This window comes from Embiotoca jacksoni, unplaced genomic scaffold, assembly GCF_022577435.1.
Source record: "Embiotoca jacksoni isolate LCO1_2020_lvr unplaced genomic scaffold, fEmbJac1.0.p SCAF_14, whole genome shotgun sequence".
NCBI lineage: Eukaryota > Metazoa > Chordata > Actinopteri > Embiotocidae > Embiotoca > Embiotoca jacksoni.
In genome coordinates this window covers 17,274,303-17,301,550 of record NW_027185274.1, presented here as the reverse complement: position 1 = coordinate 17,301,550, position 27,248 = coordinate 17,274,303, and the positions used below count along the sequence as shown (strand labels likewise).

At 40.8% G+C, this 27,248-nt stretch overlaps 1 protein-coding gene across 1 annotated transcript in view; it reads right to left on the bottom strand.

Moving 5' to 3' along the window:
* ncam1b (neural cell adhesion molecule 1b) overlaps window positions 1-27,248 on the bottom strand; it is a 70,069-nt gene that overhangs the window by 14,736 nt on the left and 28,085 nt on the right. Inside the window, 12 exon segments of the mRNA XM_069148365.1 lie at window positions 358-486; window positions 1,470-1,640; window positions 2,998-3,094; window positions 3,422-3,609; window positions 3,767-3,917; window positions 16,430-16,572; window positions 18,968-19,128; window positions 21,556-21,673; window positions 22,031-22,168; window positions 23,144-23,287; window positions 24,538-24,747; window positions 25,497-25,571. Coding sequence (XP_069004466.1) covers window positions 358-486; window positions 1,470-1,640; window positions 2,998-3,094; window positions 3,422-3,609; window positions 3,767-3,917; window positions 16,430-16,572; window positions 18,968-19,128; window positions 21,556-21,673; window positions 22,031-22,168; window positions 23,144-23,287; window positions 24,538-24,747; window positions 25,497-25,571 — 1,725 coding nt within the window.

Here is a 27,248-nt window from a genome sequence, read left to right as displayed (position 1 = left end):
CCGTGTAGGTGAATGTCAGTGATGAAATCAGTGTGTAACTCCATGTTTAAAATAGCTAGCTGCTTTTTAAAACAGTTATTCCAAAAGACAAAAATGTTTCATGAATTGTTAGATTTCAAGATTTCCCTCCATAAAAAAACAACAACCAACAGTTAGTTCCTGCAGACACAAGGACGACGGACTGAGTGAAACGACTCAATGGGAAGCTTTTGTAACGTTGTCCAAACACTCTGAGGGCTTCAAACACTCCACTCTCCCCCGAGTGTTCACAGATAATAGTGCTGTGAGGACAGAGGTCAGACAGGTCGGATAAAAGCTGTACAGTGTTCTGCAAACAGTGCAACATGGGCCACTTACGGACAGGCTCGGTCTTAAAGAACTCGGCGGGGCTGCTTTCCCCTTCGCCCTTTCCGTTGATGGCCGACATCTTCACTTCGTAGCCCGTCTCCGGCTTCAGAGTCGTTATCGTCACCTCACCGACGGAGCCTGTTACAATATCAGAGGCAGCGCGATCCCCGTTGAGAACACCTCGATAACTTTGATGAGCGCTAACGCAAACAAAATCCTCTGTTTCAACAATACAGGCATAATTAATTCAATCGCAAGCAAACACTGATTAGATCAACGATGTTTGATCAACTGAGGCATCTGTTTAGAGATGATCTAAAACTGGACAAACACAGAAATAAAAATAGCAGCTGAGTTGAATTATCTCCAAGTGTCAACTTCAATGTACAGATCACTTTAGAGAAGAGGAAGACGTTCTACATATCATTACTGCTGGTCATTTCATCCCTAAATATTTATATTATTGTTGCTATTATGTTCAAATATTCATTTCCATTTTTTTTTTCTAAACAGCTTGTTTCTTGTTATTCTTTTTTCAAAGAAAGTATTTCGTTCAGTTTTTCAATTTCTTGGGCATGAATTTAAAAAACTTCTGCACGAACATTTTCTTAAGTTAAAAGGGACCATTTAATGTGGAAATATCACATTATTGAAATGGATACCTCCCCAGTATTTGTTTATCTAAATATCTGAAGTCACACACAAAATGAAAAATGTTAAATGGTCTCCACTTGTATCTCGCTTCATCACCATAGCGGTCTCAAAGCGCTTTACACCATTTCCCATTCCCTCACTAATGGAGCCGAGCTGCCGTGCGAGGTGCTCGCCATCGGGAGCAAGTGGTGGTTCAGTGTCTTGCCCAAGGACACTTCGGCATGTGGACAGGAGGAGCCGGGGATCGAACCGCCAACCTCTCGATTCGTGAGCAACACGCGCTACCAGCTGAGCGACGGCCGCCCAAATTATATCAAAATATAATAAAGATATTCAGTTCCACATCACTACCCAACATAACTATTTCTTTTAGCTTTGACTTCGAAAATGTTTGAAATCTTTCTTCTTTACAAAACAACAACAACAAAAAACCGTGACATAATTTCTGTTTTGTTGTGCGTATTTACCATCTTGGACCTCGAAGACTCTGTCCACCCAGCCGCCGCGGCCCTGCATCCTCCACTCAGCTCTGTACCTCAGGACAGGAACTCCTCCGGTGGACTCGGGCTCCTCGAACTGGATCTGCGCCGTGGTGGAGAAGGGCTTCACCGCACCCATGGACGGAGCCGAGGGCACCTCTGTGAAGGGAGTATCATTACCACACAAGCTGTGAGACGCCAGCCCTGTGATACTCCGCTGCTCCCTACAGCAACAGGCTGAGCTCACAGCTCCTAACAGCTGTGAAATGCATCTAAAGAAACTGCTTCATCTTCGCAAGAAATCTCTGACTCACCACAGTAAAGCCGTCGATGCTGCGAGCGGCTAGAAAAACAACAATATTTAAGCTTCTAAAACCACTTGATTCAAGCACAAGCTGTTCCCAAGACAACCTCGATGATAAGTGTACAAAGACGAGCAGTGAAAACGGCTCGATTGGACCAAAGACTTCAGATGCATTCAAACAGGCTGCAGCCAGCCGACCTCTTATTTCACTATGATGTAAATATGTTACAACTGTGAACAGCAGCGATAAAAGAATATGTGGAAACGAGTTGAACGACTTTTGGTTAAATTAGAAACTGAATGGAGAATTAGCTTTTCATTTACATTCCCTCACTTCTCATTTAATTATTGGGGTTCACCTATGAATAATCTCTCAATTTAAATACAATGACACGACTTAAACTATTTGACCTGCTGAGGTTGTGTGTGTCCGTGTGCTGGCTGCTGCTCTGAATTCACACACTCTGGTGTGAGCGCACTTCTGTATCATATCACTTTGATCTTGGAAATGAAAAAGTCTGGCTGCAATTACTCTGGTTGTCCATGTTGTGATCTGAGTGAAGAATGTGGTGTTCTCAATTCATTTAGGTCTGACTGTGGCTGAAGAGCGGCATTGTCTCCCAGCTCTCTGATCCATTTGTCTAACGGCTGAGTGTACGTCCTGTTATACAGGCTGGTATTAATCTGAAGTCACAAAAGGAAGCTGGAACTTTGATAAATTGTCTTTTATCTTGCACTACACACTGTCAAATGGTTTATATTTCTACCAAGTGTAAAGCTTAGATGCAGAACAGCCAGAGGGGAAGGAGCCTTAAATGATCTTGTGTTGGTTGCACTGCTATTGCATCTAAATCTATCATCCCTCTAAACAAACAGTGCTCTGAGTAATCTCACATTGTTTCAGATGTTTTGCTCTAATGTGTTTTGAATATGGTTGAAAATACAGGTCCTGAAGTAAAAACATGTTTTTTTTCATTGCTCCCAGTTTGTGTGCTGGAATGAAATTTAGCATGTACTACTGATTATTTATTTTTAATGTGCAGCGTTTTAAGCACTTATTGAATCCTGTTCAACACGAATAACATGCATGACTTTTCGTATTATCAATAGTCCTTTAAAGTTTGATTATATTGAAAAAAAAAAAAAAAAGAAACAGGCGCGCACACACTGCAAAGTAAAAAGGGGATTATGGATCGCAGCTTCATCCCTCACCGGCCTGAATGAGCAGGAACTCCTTGGACTCCGTGCCCATCTCGTTTGAGGCGGTGCAGTTGTAGCTTCCAAAGTCATTTTCAGACTCCGGGTTTATCTGGAGGGGTGAAAAAACAAAAAACAAAAACAAAGCAGTAAATATATGAAGGGCAGTGTAACAAAGCAGATGAGCAAACTTGTGTGTCAAACAGGAGGAAGGTGACCTTCCAGCGGGTCCATTAGAGTAGCCTATTTTTATTTTGTTGCTGTGAGCTTTCCTTCTGCTCAATTATTCATCTGATTTTTTTTTTTTTCCTACAATGTAGCTTAAAGAAAACCCTTCAGTTCAAGTCCATGCTCATGAAATCTTGATGTGCATATGTGTGTGTTTGTGTGGACCGTGTTTCACGGTGTAAATGGCGGCTTGACACCAGGGTTTGTGTACCTGCAGGTAGCTGGCGGAGGGAGTCCTGAAGACCTTCACGTTGCTGGTGTTTGAGTTGGGGAGCTGCAGTCCGTCTCTCAGCCACACGATGGACACGTCGCTGGGATGAGCCTTGACGTCGCAGCTGATGTTCACGGGGTTGCCCTCCCAGGTGTACACCGCCACCGTGCCGTGGATCTTTGGGGGATCTAGGAAAATTAAAAACGCCATTTGACACAAACGTCCTGCCAAAAACCATCCCGGACTGTGTTTAGCACGTCAGTGAGAATAGTTGGCTGACGGGCGATGCTGTGCTCGTTTAGCGGGCCTAAACACTCCTATCGGGAGAGAAGGAGATCTACTCACAGCGGACCTCCAGATACACCATCTGAGCGTCCTCCCCGATGGCGCTGCGTGCCGTGCAGAGGTACTGACCGCCGTCCGTGTACTTGACATCCTTCAGAGTGAGGGAAGACACACGAGCGTCGCTCCTCACTACGACATTTCCATCCAGGCTCTAAACGGCAGCAGAAAATAGCTCGGTTTAGGTCAGGTCGGTTATTTTTAATCGTTATATCACATGTATATATATATATATATATAGAGAGAGAGAGAGAGAGAGAGAGAGAGAGAGATGAATTCAGCAGAAAGATGGAAAATAAACTCGAGAGCGCCTGCATTTAATCAACAGAACCGTACATGATGAAACGGGAACACTGTGCTCGGTGAAGATGTGGAAACATAAGGACACAGTCGACAGTGCAGGGGAGCTTATCAATAATTGATGTCCGAAGGCACCAGAAAGCATCCAGAGCTTTTCACACGAAGGGTTTACCAACTTGTGAAATATGCTGATGCATGACAGTAGCCTGCACTTCTCCACTGAAGACACTTGACTTGGTGTCACCGCACACAAGCACATCTAAGCGGAATACAATTTGTATTTAATTACTTGTGGTTAACTTGGCTTTCGATGCCATCGCACTGCTCTCTGGACCTATATTCTGCACATGCCCCAGTTTTAGCGACGACGGGCACATGCAGAGTCACAGCAGCGTGTAAAACCAACAGCCAGCCGGCTAATGAGATGATGAAACCACCTTCCTCCTCAGGACACACCTGGTTTCATTCACTTGATATGCAGAGCTACAACATGCCAGCATTTGCAGCTTCCTGACCTTCAGGGTCAACAACTCTGTGTTGTTGTGGTTGTTGTTGTCATGCGACACTAAACTGTGAGAGTGTAAAGTTTCAGAAAGGAAAACTCTCTCTCAAACTCTCTTCAAAGAACAATTTTTCCACGACAGGATATTACTAATTAAATCATTTCATACATTATTTTCTTACCACAAATGACTGGGCTGAACCTCAAATTAACATTTTAGTGAGACTGCTAATGACACAGCAAATGTCATCTGGAGGAACACAAACTCACTATATCTCAGACTAATTCAAATTTAATTTATGGATGTGGGACATGCAAATGTTTCTATAGTGGGCTTTGGAGTTTTGTGTGAATTGTTTCTCTGACAAGGTGCTGCAGAGCTGAGCAGCTAAGTCTGAGTTGCTTTTATGGCTTTGATCCAAGCTGCAGGCGAAACAATGGCTGAATGCTTTTACACATATTGAATTAGGGCCCAGTCTGGGAAGCCATGTAAGAAAAAACCCCTGTTAGTCTGTATTCAAATTCAATAGACAAAGCATGTCTGGGGCATTCATTATGCATGGCGGGTAGCAGGACCAGGGAGGCACTTACATAACACACTACCCTTTTATTCTGACCCCTGCCCAGAAAGCAGCCTCTCTCAACCCTTGTGCTACTGTGCTACTGTTTCCGAGTCCTGCATCTGTGCACCATGCCACACTACGTATGAGCAGGAAGTCCGTTGAAGAGAGCGAGCGTAGAGTCTTTTCATTTTGTGATTTTGCTTTTTTTGGAAGGTAGCATCAAAATGTCTCCAGAGCCAGAAGAACATATGAAGTTTCTGAGGGGCTGTAGCCGCTCATGTTTTATATGAAGTCTATAAAGAATCACATCATCAACCAGAGGAAATTTATGTGTTCACTGTAATACAATATTGTGCCTCATGCATGTTTTATAACAATAGCTTTTCAGAAAGAATTCACAATGCACCAGCGTGGTTGTTTATTGGAAATATCCTTGATCATTCTTAGCTCACGTCCCCTCATCTGGCAAAAAGATATAAAACTACTTAGCGTGTCTGTGTGAAGTAAAAAAAAAAAGAAAAAAAAAAGAAAACGGAAAATAACAAGGACTTTCCGATGTCGGCCGTAGACTGACAGTGGAGCTCTTTAACACGTTATTCTGCTGCAGAAAAGACACCGAGTGAACATCGGAGCTTAAAACCGACGACATGTTCAACTCATGTCTCACCAAATTCAAACTGGGCCGGCATACAAATGCATCGTCCCCTCCGTGACTTGTCACATGAACACGCAGCTGCCTGCACATTTGCGGCAAACATGCTCAGCATGCTCACGCAGCTCCGTGCTCACGCTCCTCCGATGCGCGATTCATAGTTAGACATCTCACAGAGAGACGTACACTGATTAATTCAGAGCGCAGGTGAGCCTTAAAACCATATATTAAAGTACAATCAGCTCATCGCTAATCTACATGTTCATTGCGTAATATTTCAGCCGTACTTTTAATATAAGCACGTACAGACAGCAGAGACAGAAAATCTCCAATTTACCACTTTGACGACGACTTCTTGACAAACGAAGAAACCGGTGCAACCATGTGTGAATCACTTTTACACAATCCTGGTAATTATTGTCAGCGTGTGCCTGATGAGAAAGGCTCTTCCTCACCTCCCGTAGTGATGAGTGCGTGATGAGATACATTTATTCAGAACTTTTTGCAGGTGTGACTATAATGAACGCATATCGGTTCACGAATGATAATTAAATATTGACAGCTGACACGATTACACATCGATTGTTGAAAACAGTGAATAAAAAAATAATTGAATAAAAAGGAAAAGGCCGACTCTGGTTGTGCAGTGCTCCCTGCAGTTAAAAAACAGAAAAGGCTTTTTGAGGAAACAAATGGACTAAAAATAATTTTTTTGTTGGTAAATGGTGCAAAAGCAAAAATAGAAATGGCAACCCTCATGTGATCCTGCACTTAGAACAAAGAATGACTGGTTGTCAATGGGAGAAAACCTGAATCTGAATCTAAAATAAATCTAAAGTATTTCTCACCAATTTTCTCACATATGTAAAACACATTTGTGATGAAGAGAAAAAGATGACGTGGGCAGCTCTTTCTTTTGCCAATTTTCACCTTCTTTCAGGAGTGGCGCCTCCATACGGCACAAAGGCAGCTTTTATTTCCTCTTGCATACCTACATGTTCAGCCATCTTCAGTCCAACACAAACTATATGGCTGTCAAAAATAGACTTTGAAGTTATCGTCAAGATCTGCCAAGGGATGTGTGGAGATGCAGGTGGGAGGACAGAAGGATGCGAGAAGTGTTTTACTTCAACTAAATCAATGCTTGGAGAAGACAGGTGAAAGAAAATTGCATATAACTACAGAATCATGCAAAATCACACGTTCAAATTCTAACGGGACTGAAAAATAAACCACACAGGCTGAAGAAGTCTCCATCATGTTCTGGAAAAAGTAAAGCAGACAGACACAGGCAGGCAGACTCGCACCGGCCTGTTGTGCTACTGCGTCGCTGCTACTCTGCCTGACCCGTGTTTGATCAAGAATTTTGATCCGCGTCTGTCCAGAATTGAACCAGACTCCCCTGACATGAAAGATGGATGGGTGTAGGAAAATGTCATGCATTTAGAATACCTTGTGCTGCTCAGGCCGAGTCCACGATGCCTGCAGAAGACAGAGAGACAACAAACAAAGGGCACAGCAATTCTTACAAGGCAATCTTTATCCAGGGCAGAGCTGGGCTGCTGCACATCGCATGCAAGTATTAACTCTCCAGTTTATTTCCACAGTACCTGATCTAAATGTCTGCGGCTACAATGAGGAGTCTGCTTTGGTTTTTCTTGTGAGGCGAGGTCTATTACGTGACAGCAGGTGTTTGTTTTTTCTTTAAAAAGGTACATTTTGGGGGGGGATTGTTTTTATGGTGCGTTATTTTCTGTACCGCACAGCGGAACAATAGAGTCTGTCGGCATCACGATAGCGCAAACGTTTGCCGATAAGAAGGTTATTGGTTTATCAGGAAGGGGTGACTCCATTACACTGCAACAACAGAGATATGCCGGCCTCCTTCGGCAAAAAGAAATGCAGCAATTATCGACTCGCGATCAGTTTGTGAGGCTTGAAGCGATGATGAGGTTGGAAAAGCCGATTAAACAGAATTTACTCTCCAACTGTTGTCTTTGTACGTTTATTTTGAAAAGACTTGGGTACATTAAATAAATCAACAGTTCATCAATCAGGTCTTTGAACAACACTTGCTGTGTTTCCTAATAAGCAATAAAGTGTTTAAATAAGTTTTGTTGCAGCTCTTTCTTCACCCCAAATAAATCTCTGCCTACAGGCGGCCTGTGTTGTGTGCTCTGCTTTAAATGTTAATGCTCGACTGCAGTCTCAAATTAAGTAATTTGTTATGGTTTGATCGAAATTCAACAGCCAAAAAAAAAACAACCAATGGGATAAAAGCAAACCAATTTGGTTAGTTTTCACCCCAAAACAGTCAAGATGGGTTGAATGTTTTATCTAAATGCTGGGTTAATTCTCCCACATGAATTGGTTAAATATTCTATCCAAATGTTGGTTCATTTGACTTCATTAATACCCAACCCGCTATAAAATAACCCAGAAAAATGGCCCAACAGGCCCAAACCCAGCGTTCAGGTAGAAAGAAATAACCCAGCACCTTTTAGTGTGAAGGCTAAAAGACACAAAAATGGGATTTGCATGAATTCTGAATTTTAAATCTTTAAAAAACAATATTGATGTGCCAAAGAGCCACAAACTGACCACAATAATAGAATCTAAATTACAACTATGCCTGCTGTTGTCCAGTGTTTTAAGTAATTATTTCTCAGGTAGAGTTCTTACATCAATGCATGGCAGTTGTCCATCCACACATTTACATAAAACCATATTAAACATTATTATAGTCTATTATTCATTAAACAATAAAAGCCTATCTGATCCTTTGTTTGAGATAAATGCGAGTTTAAAAGTTACTCGTGTTGTATTATGAGTTATTGAGGAAATAAAATCACCTCTATGCAGATAAACAAGGGATAATCATCATCGTCAGGTTCGTGTAAAACTCTCAAATACAGTGAAACATCCGAGTGGAGACAGAATGTTTTCACGTCATGGCAGAGCGAATCAAAAGCTCTGCGTAACAAATACTTTAAACTGTAGTGGACAGCATGCTACAGCACGTCAAATCACAAAGACACCGAAAAGCCCAACCCGACCAGACAGAAAGTTTTGATGACAGCATGCTCGGTGGATTTCATGACGCCGAGGAGAAAATGTTAAGCAATGACGATGGGATGTGATGGGCCGACAAAGCTGGAAAGTACAAGCGAAATGATAAAGCAATTTCATCAGGTGCAACGGCAAGTAAATGGAAGCAATCTGCCGGGACAATAGTAGGGAGAACACAAGACAATCAAACCATCAACGTTGACATCTTAAATCAGCCCTACAGTATCCGCTGAGAAAGGCCATCCGGCGTGTTTGATTACTTTTGAGCTTTACTATAGTTAAATACCTAAAATCACATACGAACATTCATCATCCTTTAAGATGGAAATAAGCAAAATGGGAACGGTAAAAAAAAAAAGAGGCGACAGCAAAATCCTTGGCTGCTGTTGTGCTGAGCAGACTAGAAGCAGTAGTGTTTCTGTTAAAAAAAAATTAAAAAAAAAACAACAAAAAAAACGCACTTCATCTTTATTTATGTTTTGAGGGAGTTCCACACTGAACTTTCTGACGGTTGTAGTCGTCTTCGCATGTGTCGCCATGTTTGCACCGGGATGTCTAATTACCGGGACATCTTTACCAGCAAACCTCCAGAACCCTGGAAGCAGCGTGTTCTTCTTCTGCCTGTTATTTAATGGCGGCTGGCAGGCAGCTTGTAGGGCGCATTACCGTCACCTTCTGACGGGAGTAACGCATTACAGCTAGGTGCCGGTACAAACAGGGGAAATGAGGAAGAACGATTATCGATTTTGTAGATTATAACGACTATTCAAATATTTCAAAATTCGTGCCTCATTCATACTAGCTACATACGTGGAAAATATTATATTTTGATAAATGGCAACTGGAATTTTAACATGCAAACAAAATTCCCTGTTATTCCATGACTTGTCCAAAATAAATGATCAAATTCCCTGAATTTCCCTGTCTGGAAAAGAGTTTTTTTAAATTCCCTGACCCGTGTTGTTAAGAGATTAAAACGCAAAGGTTTCTATACGAGTGTAAATCCATTCTGAAGAGTATAGTGAGCCCCCTGTCACAGTGAAACAGGCACTATATCATTACAAACAGCAGTTGGCGGCACATTATTACAGTGCTGAGAGAGACCAGTAGCCCAATTAAAACAAGCAACCTAACAGTGTGGAACATCCCCACCTCGTACACACTCACTGCCTCTGCAGTAAGAGAGCTGACAAGTAGCACTGTCATATCTGTGACAGGTGTTTGTTGAAGACAAAAGGACAGTGAAGAACAGCAGATGCGAGAATTCAAAACAGGAGACACCAGAACGTGATCACGTCTCCGAGCAGAACGTGAAGAACAATACGGTGATGTTCCCCTGGGACTTATCATTTTTTCCCGCCCATTGTTATTCACCTCCATAGAGAATTATCCCTCCTCTTTGTTCCGACATGAATGGTAATGTCAGCGTAAAGAGGGCACCGCAGAGAATAAGGTGGCGCGCTAAGACAAATACACTAAACACATAAATATACAGAACCCTGTCGGTATTTTATTGTCTGCGTGATGCCAGACTGGAAACTGCACATGCATATTAACAGCTGAGCTGAGGAATCTCTGGAACACGTCTTGACGAGCCTTTCACTGACGTCACACCACCACTTCGCGACTGGAGGCGTGCTGTAAATAAGTAAGCCTTTTGTGTTCGGAGTAAACTGTGCCCTCACTCTGTCTCTCTGTGTTGCATTGCAACTCTTAAAGCCTGCCTACACCGCAGACACGCAACATGAATTACAATTGTTCTTTAAGCATCTCACTACTTAAACAATAATCACACCGTTCTTTTCTTTTACTTTTAATTGGCAATCTGAACGTTAGTCAGAGCGCGCCTGAAAACAGATTTGTCCTTAAACTTGAATTTATTACTCAAACGCACAGATTACGCACATGAAACGCCGACACCCAATCAACCACACACTTTAATGTGCTTTTAACTTTTTATAATTACTCCTTTTTGCCAACATCCTCCCTCTGTGTTGTTCAGAATATTTCCAGATAATTACAGCCGGGAAAAGTCTTCATCCAACAGAATGTTTAATATGTATTCAAATAAGCAAAAACATTCATTATGATGATAATGGACAAAAGCGCGGCTAAATAGTTCATTTACATTTTTTCAGTTATTAAACAGAAGTACTTATCAGCAGCGACTTGGAGGAAATGCATTCAAAGGACTGAGAGAAGCAAACGCCACATGTAAAGTTGATTTAAGTAGTGAAATAAAAATATAAAGAGTTCATTTTAAATAGATGTATAAACAGAAACTATCCCCTGATGAGCACAAGTCTGAATATGAGAACTAACTCGAAGCAGGCAGACGCCCACAAGTCTACAGTGTTTGTTCAACACTCTCCTTTTATCCCGTCTTTTTCATGTACAGTACCGCTGCTTTCAATTGTATAAATACAGTAATCTTCCTCAATCCTGACATTGTGCTCCCCTTTCACTAGCGGTTATCAGACGGCGCTTTTGTTTGCCGACGCTTAACACTTTGAGTGGGAGGTTATTCAGAGCGAATTAAGTTGCTCTTCATGTCAACCTTTAAAACCCCCGAAAGACCACGGCAGGATGGCGGCGGATCCAAACCGAGACAGGCTACAATTTTTGTAGCATCAAAGAGACAAAGCATGGCTAATCTGCGACAGCATATTTAAGCCCCAGCACAGCCCGTCCTGGTTGCTCGCATGATTGAACGGTATCGAAACGTCCTCTCTAATCCTGAACATTATACTGCAGTTCACTATATCCAGCTGCTGCGTTACAAAGATCACAGTCTCCACACGGAAAGTGAAACGCGATTATAAACTTGACCCCTGTGCTCTGTTCTTTTCATCTCCTCGTGTTTAATAGTAATTTTTTTTTTTTATCAGAAAAGTCTCCTTTAAAGTAACTGAGAGGCTTAATATGATGAAAGTGTCACTGTTGGCTTTAAAGCTACACTGTGCAGTTTTTAACCACTAATGGCCCCAACGGTGTGTGTGTGTGTGTGTGCGCGCACACGCTTGAAGACACACGCACCCATTTAGGCATGCAGATGACAGTATATACATGGCTGTTATTCCGTTGATCCCATAGACTGTATATTAAGTGTTCATAGCTTCCGGGTCTGAAAAATGAGTGCCTTAAGCTGCAATACCACCGAGTGCCAATAGAGGTTGGCTCTTAAAAGCCTGCGGCTCCACAGACTCCCATTAAACTTCTCTCATCAAACACAAAGTTAATAAAATGTCTCCACCAGTTATCTCTGTGTTGTTAGCTAAAATCGCTTCCAGTTTTCTGGAGGTTCATCTGAAAATAATCTGTAATTAATTCGAAAATAAGCTTCAGAAATCTGTGGGTTTTTTTTTGGGACGTGTCTGTTTTAATTGACCAGCCTGTGGTGCAGTCAGGTTAGAGCTACTGCTCGCTCCCGCCAGCTCATCTAATTATGGTCACTCCAAACCGCTAGCAAGATGGCATCGGCTAATATCCGAACTCGAGGCGCCATAACGGCAGATCACAAACCAACAGGTGACGTCACCGTTGGTTGCCGCTTCGTTGATCCGTAGGTGGCAGTAACACGGCAACAAAACCAAGAAAATATGGCTGTAAACCACACACGCTTTCAGAAAAAGCGGCCTTTGAATAATTTTACGAGGAAGGAGATGCACTCAACGCATTCGTGAGACCTTCAGGTGACACAATGCGTTTGGGTGACAAGCACTCAATGGGAACAGAAACTCCCCAGCGCACCTTCGACGACCCCTAAAGGGTCCTGCAAGGCTGTTTTTTGTTTTGTTTTATGAGCGCCGAAGAAACATAAAGACGTAAATGTCTTCTGACACTTTTCAAAGTTTGCATTTATTCGTGTTGAACCACGACAATAACGTACAGCTTCTCTTCAATGCAAAATGTTAATCAATCCACTTTTTAAAGCAGAATATTCTGTGAGTAGTTGCAGTTAAAGTGCAACTGTTTGTCTTACTGTACAGCAAAGATGACAAAAATGCTTATTTAACAGACTGCCAGTGTATTCCTGTCACATAGAACTACCAGATAAACTTATAACATATAAAAGTCACTGAGAGTGCGTATGAATAAAGAACTGAATGAGTAAAACTAATCTTTTTGTGAACAGAGGGTTCTGCATGAACGTCCATGTTCAGTCCTTCATTTCATATAACTAATGCTATTCAATGAGAAATGAAAGGGAGACAGAGACCTGAAAGCATGCTTAAATAAACTTCTATTCACGACCATCACACATCCTAATAGGCACAATACAGATCTGTACTGGTTTTCTGACCAATGTCAAACTCTCATATCATTATATCAAATGGAAACCGGCTTCCCTTGACATCCTTTTCATATTTTAAATTCACCATGTCCACTCCACATGAATGCTGTTACACTTATTACACATCCTTGATGAAATGCAGCTGTTGTGATGAATGCGGGCAGCGTGACGGACGGACACCAGACGAGCAGACAGAACAAGACAAATAAAAACAATTAGCAGCAGTTTCCTCATGCGTTCATTGAAGACCCACCACACAAATCATTCCCCGATAATAAATAAACTGAAGAAAAAAAAATCTACAGGATTCAATGAGGCTGCTAATCATTTCTTTAAAGATGGCTGTGAAGAGATGCCACAGATCAAGGAGCATACTGCCAACTACAGTACAAAACACACTGCCATGACCGACGGTGAAGCGCGACATAAAAAATGAGGGTGTATTGTCGTTTCCTGTCTTTTTTTGTTTGTTTTTAGAATCCTTTGTGTGTCATTTCCTCTGTTCTGCACCATTAGTCAGTCTTCACACCTCCACTTTGGCATGGCAGGAAATCACTGTTGGCATATAATGGTGAAACTGTAGGTTGTCGGGCTCTGAGTGTTTTTCTAACCCACTGAGGAGCCTCTTTTTATGCTATTATGACAGACAGAAGTATAAATCTAGCACCTGGAAAACATGTTCTACAAAATAATGGTAGCCTTTCGTTGGAAGTCGTTCCTGTGAACAGGTCTGAAGTATAAACTGTTTGGAGGCAGTGCGTCCACTTGTGTCAGTGTGCCCTGCCTGTGTGGGTGTTTGGAAATGCAAGGGGGGGAGGGGAGACACAGGCCTGTCGTGACGTGCGTCATATCGTGGTCGTGTGTTTTGCACTTGAGAGGCTCCACTCCAAATGTATTTTGAAATATCAAACAGTCTGTATGCCTGACAGGTGGCTGCTAAGTTAAATTTTTTTGTGGAGAGCAGTAGCTGCAGCCTGCTTGAAATCATAGCAGTTCTGACAGTTGGAAAAATGCCCATTAAATCTCTTCTTGCAGTATAATCCACCTCTCCACTGGCCACCTGTATGATCAGTGTTTTTCACACTCGTATTTTCATTTTTGTCTGTAGGGGGTGAGTGTTTGATACTCAAAAGATAGACTTTAGGTGGAGCGCACTCCTCCCCTCAGTTTTCAAGAGATGCCGACATAAATGTTAGACAATCTACTGCATTATGGAGATGACAGACAGACTGAGCCGGGCTTGAATCCAGGCAACCTCATGCTGTGATGGAAAGATTGAAATGATCAGGCAACAGCGACACAGAAATGGAGCTTCACTTTTATTAAGATATTAACCACATTTTCATCTGATCTCGTGAGATGAGCTTCACACACTTTCTAACACGAGATCAGTGAAGTTTTCCAGCTGTATTTGGAAAGCATGCAGCAGTCAAATCAATTTCATAAACTCTGATGAGATCGTTCCTTGGGGTTTTATTTTTCAAAAAGCAGCTGGGAAAAATTTCAATGAAAAGGGATGATTTGATTTCAGTGGGACTTTTCTGGGGAGGATATCTAGAGGCGTACTTTGTGACGCTACTTCAGTACATTTCTGTGCCACACAGATTTCATACCTGATAGATCCTGTTTAGATGTGCCTGTAGGAAGAAAATGTAGCGCATGTAATGGACAGGCTCCAAAGTTTTGCGATGAAATAAAAGTATATCTCTGAAGCATTTTCCCCCTCATTACCGCTCAACTATAGCAAGACACAAAAACCTTGGAGAACAAGGCCAGGAGATGCACAAGAATACCAATCAGGTATTCATTATTTCTGATGGTTTGCACATGGGAAAATGTGGAATATATTACAGAGGGAACGTACAGGTGTGTCAGGATGTAATGAAAAGTAAAACGCTGGCTCTGAAGCGCCACAGCGCCAAAACAAAGTTACAAGATGGCAGCAGAATATCCCCTCATAAAAATTATATAAATTATAACACTTAATATAAAAACTTTTCAATCACTGGCATGAGCAGAATAATGGCAAAAGTGATTGAAAATGCCAAACAAACACTTGATCGTTCAAGTGTTCATTTTAGCAAATACGATATGAAGCAGACAAAGTTTAATTATGGCCTTCATTTCCATGCTTATCCTGGGAATGTTATAATTGGGTTTCTTGTGCTGATTTTCCTGACATTTGGGAAAACTCAAGTCAAATCTGAGTCTACTCTATATTACCGGCTGAGTATCTCTGAGCTAATTACATGAGATCCGTTGGGGCACCTCAGAGGAGCTGCTAATTTGGGCTAAATAATCAGCACAACACAAACCTTGTTGAGGCTGTTTTGCAACTGAAGTGCACAAGTCCCCCACCTGCACATGATCAATACACCACTTGAATTTAGTTTAGGGGTATTCAATTCTTCTCCTCGAGGCATCGGTGTCCTGCAGGTTCCGGTTCCTCCCTGGTGATTACGACTCATTGTGTCCCAATTTAACGTCGCATACAAATGCAATACAAGACAGGCTACATGTATGTAAGAAATGTCTGTTGTCATTTTGTACACACAGGAATACTTAAAGGATATACGAGATAAAGTGGTACCCGTGTCACAATTATATAACTAATTGGACATATTTCAAACTGCAAAAAAAAAAAAAATGTTTTAGGAAAATCATTTTCTGTGCGGTGACCCAGTGTTTCCCACACGTGGGCGGGCCGCTCGGGTATGTTGGGTGATCCATTTCAGCACTTCTTATTCATTTATTTTTAATCTGTCAGAGAACGACCCTATCAACGCGATTGATAAACAAGTTGACAGTCTCCCCTCGCTCTCCTTCAGCTGTGTGTGCTCTGCACCGCGTCAATGGAGGTTAAGCACACAGAGATCAAAGGCCAGAAACTAGCGCAACTATCAATGACTGCAAAACGCAGCAGAGACTCTCGCAGCGAGCTGAAAAGAAAAGGGAGCTCATAAATTAGGGAAATAAAATAAATACAATACAAACACTAGTGTCACCAGAGACATTACAATACCATTGTCCTTAATTTTTTTCCCGTGTGCAATTACGTTACTTTTTTTCAACCCAGTGTGTACTAGTTATATAAAAACATAAAGGTTCGAATTTATAGCTTTACAGCTAGTATGCAACGGGGCCACAGACGATGAGCATCCATTGCATCAGGTGTGGCTCATTAAATACAGGAGGAAAAATGCATGCAGGACACCGGCCCTCGAAGGACCAGCATTGAGATACTCGGTTATTAACCTTTTAATCCATACGGATTTGATTATTTTACCTGCTCTCCTTCTGTGAAGACGTGCTCGCCGTAGCTCCAGTTGATGGTGGGAGTCGGATCTCCTGACGCCTCGCAAGTCAGAGTCACCTGCTCCTCCATCTCCGAGATGATCTGGTTTACGGTGTATGTGATCTTAGGTTTGACTGTAAAACACAAACTCAGTCATCCCAACTTCTCCGGCATAACTAGACAGCCAGGTGCTTTGGCAGCACGAGAACAATAAGTAACAGAGCGACGCTGTGGATTTGGGGTGAGTTCAAAGGGAGGATGAGTAGTTGACGGGTTTGGAGAATTTGTATGGCATCATTTTTTTTTTTTTTTTAAACGGTATTTAAGCTTCCCCAGTTCCCGCAGTGGTGAAGTTGTGATAACTATGCGTGGCTCCCAAAGTAATTTGTGCATTCATTTATTTAGCCTATCTCAAAGGAGCCGGCCCGCATTTTTGTTTACATTTGAAGGAAACTGTCGCGTTTCAGCACACCTCTGAGTTAACCTGAAAGCACAGCAGGGTGCCACAACATGACAGGAGCAGAGCGAAGCAAATTGAAGTGCTACTTCTGAAGCATGTGACTGAGCATTACTCTGTACTCTCCTCTTTTTCATTTCACTCCATGAAGGAGAAGTATTAAGCAATACATTTGATAAATGGAAGCCTTTTTAGCGTAGGGAATATCATTTAAATTTTGCACAAAAACCAACTGCAGCCTTGTTTTAAACTGCTGTTATTTCAATTGTTAATTTTTACATGAACAAAGGAACAACTGTGTTGCCGTGTTATGCTTTCGCAGCGGCGCTAGGCACAGTGGGAAGCATTATATTTTCAGGGTGTCCATTCGTCACGGCCTTTTGAATGCGATATCTCAAGAACACCCCGAGGGAATTTCTTCAAATTTGGCAGAAATGTTCACAAGAATGAGCTGATTCGGTTTTGGTGGTGAAAGGGCACTGCGGCCTCATGTCTCGCCCATAAGTCTGTCCTTGTGAATGCATTATCTCAGGATTGCCTTCACAGAATTTCTTCAAATTTGGCATAAACATTCACTTGGACACGGGGATGAACTGATCAAATTTTGTGGCCAAAGGTCAGAGGTCACAAAACACATTTGTGGCCATGAATCCACAATTCATTCATTCACTTATTAAATAGGATTTGTCTGTTTGGTGGAGGCAGACAACCTGGAGGCGGTGATTCTAGTCATTTCTTAATTCGGGAATGAACATGTAACTATTTATATTTACAGCCATGGATGTCACAAGACAATCAGTAGGCTTGGAATCAGAGCTGATATTTTGTAAACAGACTGTATAAGCTCTGTAAACCCTGATAATTACAACATTGGAATACAGCACTGTGATTGAAAGGACCTTGAACAACACAAACTAATTAAATTCTCCTTCAACTTTGCAGCCACGACTAAAATATAGTACTTCATATTTTATGTGTTCTGAGGTCTTGAGCACTCAAAGCAATTAGTTCAACTCATTTTAGTGTAACCCAGTTTAAAAGCTCTGAAAACATTTTCTCAATCAGATTCATTGAGGTTGTACATGAACCCAAAGTCTTCTTCTAAAGACAGACCAGTTTTAGTTATTTCACATTTAAATGACAAATTAATTTGTTCTTTATATCTGTGTTCTTCTCACTGATTTAATTGTTTTTGTGTTTGCTGTAGGTTAAACTTCAATCCAAATGATCAAAAACAACACACAGAATCTGCATGAAGCTGGGGTTTTTACTTTTAAAGTCTTGATGAATAAACATATGATCTTCTTTTTGTTTTTACATTACCATTATTGATAAATGTTGTAGAAACATACAAAACTTTAAAGGTGTACACTGTGCCGCCGTCTCATGTTATAAAAATAAATCTTCAGTCAAACACAGTATTGACATGAACTAAATACTGAAGAAATCAGGATCAGCAAAATGTGAACAATGATAGTTAAAATCCCACTTTACAGTTTTTATATGCAGAAATTGACTTTCACAAAGAAACTTGTGATCGTGGCTTTTTCCACATCGATCTAAGGCAGCCAGAGCTTTGTGAGTGTGAGAACATTTTTGAAGTAATGAGGTAAACAGTGTGCTTTGAAAGCTGTTGAGTCATTTTATGGTAATTGTGTACTCGTAATGGATGCTTCGTTTTCTTTTTTAGCAAAATAAACAGCATCAGATAATTCAATGTAGATTTCTCTATTTTTTCCACCATGATGAAATGAAGTGATACTATGATGGGGACTGAAACTATGAGAACAACCTCTGAGGCAAAAAAAAACCAAAGAAAACTTCAAAGAGTTCAGCTGAGCTCATCCCACTTGGCCAGTTCTCTAAATCCTTAAGCTCCATCCCGACATGAAACAGTGACAACCCACACTGAAACAACACCTTATCTTGTATGCCTTAGAAAACACACACAAAACCCGACTATTGTTCTTTCCCCACCTACATGCTCATATACTTCATGCCCACACACTTGGAGCAGTTTTTTATTACCACTTTAGCTAATGTATGTATTGTATGTCAACATTCAGCCTTACCAAACACTCGCAGACTGAGTTCCTCATCACTTTCCCCAGCCTTGTTCCTGGCAATGCAGGTATAATCTCCTTCATCCAGTTTGGCAACATCCATTAATGTCATTTCTGAGCCATCTTCATTAAAGCTGTACTTCTCTCCTGCCTCCAGGTCCACTCCATTCCTGCAGAATACACAAGTGTCAAACACTGCATTAGTCTTTTCCTGCACCATTTTACAAGATCCTTTTTTTTTTTTTTTTTTTTTAAACAAGAGATCAAAGCTGAAAATCACAGTGCAAAATATGTTTTTGTTAAATGAGGGTAGTAATGTTTTTCTTTTTGCAGGCCGTTTGACATTTGGTGTTTACGGTCGATTTTAACACAAATGTCTAGTTTATCTTCATTTTATTCCAGGAGAGTAAAACTTGTTTGTCACCACTGCAGCCCTATAAAGGACAGAGGGGTTTCTCTTCGATCTGACCTGACTGACTGGGATCACTTGTTCTTGTTCTTTAACAGCAGAAGTATAAAAATGATTGCGAGGCTAACAAAATGCAGAAAAACAAGGCCAACAATTGCTCCTGGGCGGTTTGGACTTCACGACCCCCATTCTTGTTGTCTGCGGAGTGAACCGCTGTCTTGGAAACAAGAAGAACAGGAACAGTTTAACAAAGCAGGAGCCTATCAATGGCCCTATTCGAATACACTGAATAGCGTGGCCTTTGTTGCTACAATGGTGCTCAGGTTTCACTGTTTACATGCACCTTTGATACCCTGTGATTAAGTGTCCTATTGCAATGAATAAATCAGCATATCTCTAATAACTAAGTGTCTTGTGTGCGGGTAGAACAGAGCACCAACACTTTGACCCTCAGTTTGACAGAGAGTAAACTGTTGCACATATCCCAACACCATTACTACGGCAGGTGTGATACTGCATAGATATTTCACAAGTATCTAAATGTCTGTAATGTGATTTTATCCCATTAATGACAACATCATCCCTCTTATTTTGACGAGCTCCGGATGGGATATGCAGTACACTAAAGAATTATATAATACTAAATAATATAATATTTTGACAAGAAAATGAACAACCAGGTTGAAATGTCAGTTTTTTTATGCTCAGCATATTTATTCTGTTTACCATTTACTATTCATGATTATGTAATATTCTTGCCATACTTACATGATTATACAAATAAGTCAAACTACGCTATTAAAGCTGCAAATTACTTAGAGTAAATATATATTTGTCATGCAATCCTGCTGCATTTCAGAAAGCTATGGCAACAATGGAACAGAAATATAACAGGTTACAGTTATGCTTATTTATTTCTTTGTGATGATGCTGTGAAATAAGCCACTTGAGAAAAGAAATACTATCAAAAAGGAAAATCTAAAGATGTAGAACCCATGTTCACTTATTTTAGCCCTGTGTCATTAGTCTGTTTCTCTACTGAAGCTACGTGCCAACAATCATTTGCCTTTTTTGCAATAATGGGCATTACAAAGTGTAACCCTAGTTCTTAGGTGCACTCGCAACACTGTGTGCTATTGAGTGAAACGTTGGTGTACCACTCGGTCACTCTGCCATTCAGTTCAATTCCAACTCAAATATCTCAACTGATTCAGATGACGTTTTGTTTTGGTTCAGACCAAAATGTATCGATGAGTATTGGACGGATCGCCATGAAATTTGCTGTACGTTAAAGTCACCCTCAGGATGAACGTCATCTGGTGATGTCATTGAGTCAAAACTTCAATTTGTCCAATACTTTGATTTATGACAAAATGTATGCAAAACTAAAGACATTCAGAGCATCAAATGTACTTTTACCAAATATTAGCACACGAAACAGGCTGAACTCAGCTGGTAAACATTAAACCTTCTAAACATCAGCATATTAGCATCGTCATTGTGAGTATGCTTGCAATTAAGCTAAAACACCACTGTGTATTCACGCCTGTTATTACATTTCATTTAGCTGACCCAAAGCGACTTACAACACACCGATGGTACACCATTGGGAGCAATTTTAGGGTTCAGTGTCTTGCTCAAGGACACTTAGGCATGTGGACAGGAGGAGCTTGAATCGAGCCACCAACCTTCCGATTAGTGTGCAACCCAATCTACCGACTGAGCTACAGCCTCCCTGTGTATATCCTGCTGGCATTACTAGTCTATTTCGATCCCTTATGCCAAAATAATCATTTATATGCTGATCTAATCAAGGTTAGGCTTACGTTACCCACCTGTTAGTTTAATAAACCGTTAGCCTCTGGGGCTTCTAGACACCATCCATGTTGCTGTTGCCTGGCAACAGTGTTTTTAAGACTTATCCACTTGAACGGCAAGCATGCGGTGCACGCAACTTCCCATGTTGTGACCACGAGCTCATGAGTTCCATTTGAACGCAGCAAATATTCCTTTACATGCAACAGCAATCACTTTCTCACTAGATGAAGGATCATGTTCTCGGTGTATATATTGTCAGGTCTAACTGCGGGTGACTTGAATAACAACTGATTATTAGGACAATGCACTGATATCCAAGAGATATTTAAAATGCTGAAAGCGTTCTACTCTCCAACTAGCAGAGTCTTACCTTGTCCAGGTCACCATGGGTTCAGGATAGCCATCCACAGCACAAGTCAACATGGCAGGCTGCCCAACATCTGCTGTGGCATTTACCTCAGACTGCCATATCCTGATGGTCGGAAGCACTGACACACAGAGAGGTATATAAATCATGGAACATACAGGCAGACTGCCACACGGATACAAAGAGACGTACAGTAGCAGGAGGAACAACAAGAAACGGAAGCAGTGGAATATTCAGAACACTTATTTCGGGCACACTCATGAGCCAGCCTCAGAAGTTCCAGGAAACAGACTTCATTAGCATGGAACATCTTTGATTCACGGTTGCTCTGGGCAACAGTTTCCACATTAATGCTGAGCTTGGCCGCCTCTAAGGATGTGTGGCTTATTTAAGCGTCATGGGACACCTGCCGCACAAAATCATGCACTCAAACACGCATTAAAAAGGGAAATAGCGGAAGGGAGAGAAGGTTGCTAACCATTCACAACGACCTTGATGATGCGCAGATCTATCTCGCCGCGGGCCATGAGGAGACCCTCGCAGGTGTACAAGCCCTCGTCTGTCTTCTTTATGCCGCGGATCTGAAGGTGATTATTGCTCAGTACCTTAAACCGAACTGCAAGGAAGCAGAAGAGATATGCATCATCAGGTGAGCAAGCATTTGTTGTGCTAACAAGAAAAGAGAAACCTTTGTCCGAATTAACTGACCAATAAAAGATTATGATGAGCTTTATGCAATATTTATTAGTCTGATAGATAGTGCTGCAACATTTCTAAAATCATGTTATTTCCACTTTTTCATATCAGTATATCCAGCACGTCCTTCACCAGCTCCAGAAAACGAAAACGAAGCCCACATGAACTCCTTCAGTTTGAGATGAAATGTGAAGCGAATAAATTCAATCATGTAATAATCCAAAATACTATTACAACCCACACATGAGCGTGTTATTATTATTTTTCACTGAGTATTACCAGTACTACCGTACACAATATTATATTGCTCAGTGTCAAGGGTGAATAACAGAGAGTCAATTGTATTTTCAAATTCAAAACCAAATTAATGTTTCCTGTGGAAGCGTGGGGGTAAACCCCGGAGAAGAACGGTAACAAAAGCAGAGCACGAGCAATATTCAAGTCTTACTGCAAGTAAATCTGCATGTACATTATTATGCAGCCTTTCTGTCCTCTCATTCTAACAATGTTCACTACAGTTTCATTAAATAACTAATATTTCCAATTTGCCTTTTAGGCTGAACTTTTTTCTTTTTAAATGCTCTGCTTCAGCTGTTAACTCTTTAATACTACGATGATATTATTACATATTGATCACACTCTGACCATTTTTACGCACCAGACAGTGTAACCATCTTCACGACTTAGACACTGTACAACAAAAATGATCAATTTATAGACATTTAATGAACAACACTCTGCAAACAACAGCATAAATGAAACATAATTGTCCTAATTCGGCCTCATTATTCAACATCATGTAGCTAGATTTGTTAAACTAGAAATGATGTGTCAGATTAAATGATAGCAGCTGAGACCGAGATAGAAATCCCTGTGCTGTTCACGCAAATCTTACCATCCTTCTCCATCTGTATTTTCGTGCCTTTGTACTTCCAGAGGACGGTGGGTGGAGGTGAACTGACGACATCGCAGACGATGTTGGCGTTGTCGCCTTCATTAAACTCTTGTGGTGAGGGTGCGTTTGTGAAAGTGATTTTTTCTGCAATAAAAGAAAAAAAAAATTTCACTCCCTGATGTAATTAGTCTCGTCAAAACGCCCTTCGCTTTGTGTTCCTGTTAAGTAAAATACACTTCTATTCACAGCATCTTTGAAGCATGTGTTCCGAAATAGCGCTCGACAAGCAACAGAGTATATTCAAAATGACACGAGTCATTTTTATCCCAATAACTCACAATTTAAAAGCAAAAAAAAAGGTTGAAACTGCAACAATGAATATCAGTTTTACCAATCAAGGCTCTTTTCAGCTTTGAAAAATCCAATTCTGAACTACTTTACAATCAAAGGCTTACTATCACTCCGAATGAGCTCCCATGACTCCCCCAATGGTGTCAGTTACCAGAACTGAAGCAGCCATTTCTAAAACTAATTGGCTAATGGAATATGTTGGGAGCTCTATTCAACATGGAACCAAGCCCTACCGTTACTGGACAGACTCGACTTACAGAATCGCATTCAACTTTCCGGCCGTGAAACTATCTCATCAGGGCTGAACATATGAACACGTAGAGATTATCTTCTTGCAATGACAGGTAAAAGTTTTACTGTAAAACCTGCTCCTGTATATGGTATGATTTATGTTCTTTGCAGGGGGTGACACTGCACTATGTATGGAAACTGCTGCATTTTGCTGCTTTCCATTCCTTCAGATGGCAGAAGTTGGCATGTGTATGACTATGATGACAACGGGAGTAGCTTGCTGCCGGTGGAAGTTTGGGACTTGAAGAGACTGCCGCGGGCCGCTTTCATGAGCTGCTATACTTTTTAAAACGGTTACATTTATTCCTACATTTACTAAGCCAAAAAAATAAAGCTGCAATCTTACTTTGTAAAATCCTGTACAAAATACAATATCCTGATTTAAATATGCAGTGTCTTCACAGGGAATCACTTCAAAAAGACCAAGAATAGGCACTGAAGTAGCAGAAAAGTTCTGTTTGGAAAATATTTTTTTTTTCTCTGATGGGACACTGTTGCTTGACATTCATGGAAAATAAAAGCCATTACTCACAAGAACTGCACAACAGACAGGATCATTAAGCAGCTCTCTAATGGTCTTCCGACCATTTATTGAACAGATGAAAAATCCATCCTCACTTGAAAAGAAAAAGAGTAATGTGTTGCCCTTGAGCAGTCAATAAAATGGTATGACTTGAATAAACAGGATTCTTCTACACTGTTTAGACTCAATAATTTAGACAGCGTACTGTTAAAAAAAAAAAAAAACTTACGGAAGATTTTCACTTTGACGGTTGACTCCACTTGCTGGTCACCGTTGGTAGCGACACACTTGTATGTCCCAGCGTTGTCAGTCCCAGCTTTGTACAGTGTGAGGGTGGAGGATGACTCATCGTTACGGGTTACCGTTATGTCTGGTCTATTCGGCTCTATCCTGTCCCCACTCGGTCCAAACCAGTCTATGTGCTTAGCAACGCCTACAACTAAGAGCAGAGACACAGCAGAGCAGCATGTAAGAAAACAGGTATCCATAATGTCCTCATTTCACATCTGTGAAGTCAGCCGCTGCCCACAGACTGAATACTGTGGGTGTTTCACACTCCTATATAGACGGAAGCCAGCAGTTTATGCATTTTAGCTGTCTGCAGAAACCAAATGAAAAAATGAAAGCTAATAATAATCCCCCAAAAATGTTTTTGGTCTCAACATGAAGGAAAACCGAAAAAAAAAAAAGGAAAAAAAAGGACATCAAATAACATATCATTGGCAAAGATAATGAATTAATGAAACTGAAAACCAGAACATTTTGGCTACATACATATGTGATACACATACTGGACCTTTGGGTAACCAGGATACCACTTTGTGAAGTGATGTAGTTTTACAATTAAACCCTTGAAGAACACAACGTGTGGTTGACGAAGTGGTTTATATAATTCTATTGTTTTTTCACGCACTGCGAATCATTTATCTATAATTATATCTCTGCAGTGTGCACAAATAGAGCTCACATGCCAGCTTGAAACAGATGGGAAAAAAAAAACAATTTTTGAGAAGACCTTTTCCACATTTCATTTTTTAAGTTGATTTTTATATATGAACAAATTATTGTATTTAGATCTTTTTGTGTGATCACTTTATGGAACATCTTTACAAAAACGTCAAAAATGTCAGTGTAAAACCGAAAACATGGTGCAGGTTTAAAAGGTAAAAAAAAGTAGAATAAACATACCTTCGCACATGAAGAACTTGGACTCTCCGAGGCTAATCTCGCCGTGAGTTGGTATGATCTGCACTTCCAGTGAAACTGCAACAGAAAAAAAAGGCACAAAACATGATCAGAAACAACATACAAAGCGAAGCACTGATTAAGAAAGCTTTTCTAATTATTGGAAACCTCCAGGACTGAGAGTCTTCTTGCAGTTGCACTCACAGTTTTTATTGTCACAAGGAGACTTACATATTTCTATTTGAATATTTACCACACACTGGAAGTTGGTGTGAAACAAATCATTCATTCATTTTTTGATTTTAGTTAACAGTTGGTACAAGTAATGAACAATGTAGCTTTTATTTTATTTTTTCTCATTTCCTGCACATCGCCCTGCAGCAGCTCCAATATCCAATGCCTGTAGGTGATGAAACGCACATCTCTAAACATATATCAATATATTTACTGCCACTGAAAAGGCAGCAGGGAACAAGAAATCTCTGCAAAAGGAATGTACACGCACATCAAGACACTGACGATGCCATTTTGGTCAAGCAGCCCTATTAGAGAAAAGTTGGACATTTCCTATTGCTCTCTCGCCTGCAGTCTTCCTGTTCCTTCAAGAGAAATAACATCAAGCCAGCACTTTAATTACGCTGTTGAAATTCAGTTGCTGCTACTAAGGAGACTATTCTCTCAGCATCTTTTAAGATAAATTATTTTTAAAATGCTTAGAAATCATTCTGTCTGGTGAGAAGGAAATACAATGCAGCGTGTACCTCAGCGTGTTCCTGCTTTTTGATGAGCGGATGACAAAGACAGACTTTTATTATATTATATGGACACGGCTGTGCTTAATTAGAAACAGAGCGTCACTTGTTTTCCTGTCGAACGTCCCAAAGGGGGCAGTCGGGGCTCTAGCGGGTGACTAAGCAGTGTGACTAAATGGGCCTGAGTGAGGCTGAGTGAATGTGAATGCACTACAGCGGTTGTCAGGGCGAGAGGGGGAACATAGGCCGCTAACTTCTGATATGTTGATGGCAGACGGAATATTCACATTTGAGCGTCTGGAACTGGTGAATTTTGGATATTTTTGCCTGAAAATTACTTGAATAACAGATCAGCTATTGATAATTGTTCTGCTGATCGATAAATCACTTAAGCTCTTGAACTTTCAACCTCGAAATCTTGCATACAAGATGAAATTATTGATACTGTAAAGAATAAACCTGAAAAACAAACGAGTGTTTAAGATGTTTTCCAGAGACTGTGATCCAACCAGACCAGAAGTGTCAGGTACAAATCACTGCACTGTGTCTGCTGTCATTTGAGTCAATTTAACACCAAGCTCAAAGCACTATAATTGACATTTATTCAGTTGTTTGAAAATTTTATTTATTTAAATGAGCCAACCGTTTCATTTTATCATCAGAATTTGATGTTCAAAGTGATGGAACATCAAACGCAGACATCAACACCGTTTTCGACAGCCTACTAACACAAAACAATGTTAAGATAATTTATGGATCAGTTAATGGATTTTGTTTTAATTGGGCCGAGAAAAAAAGTTTATACTCATTTAGTCAAACATAGACAACTCATCTACAGGGGAGGTATGCTGCTGCTGAACATAAGTCAAGAGGTGTTTACTTGTATGGCCCGTTATCACGTCCAATGTATGAAAGGGTTTTACATCGAAAATAGTTTCCAAACCAGACAGAGATATATCAGTAAAGACAGCTTCAGAAACACGCTAAACACATAAATAATGTC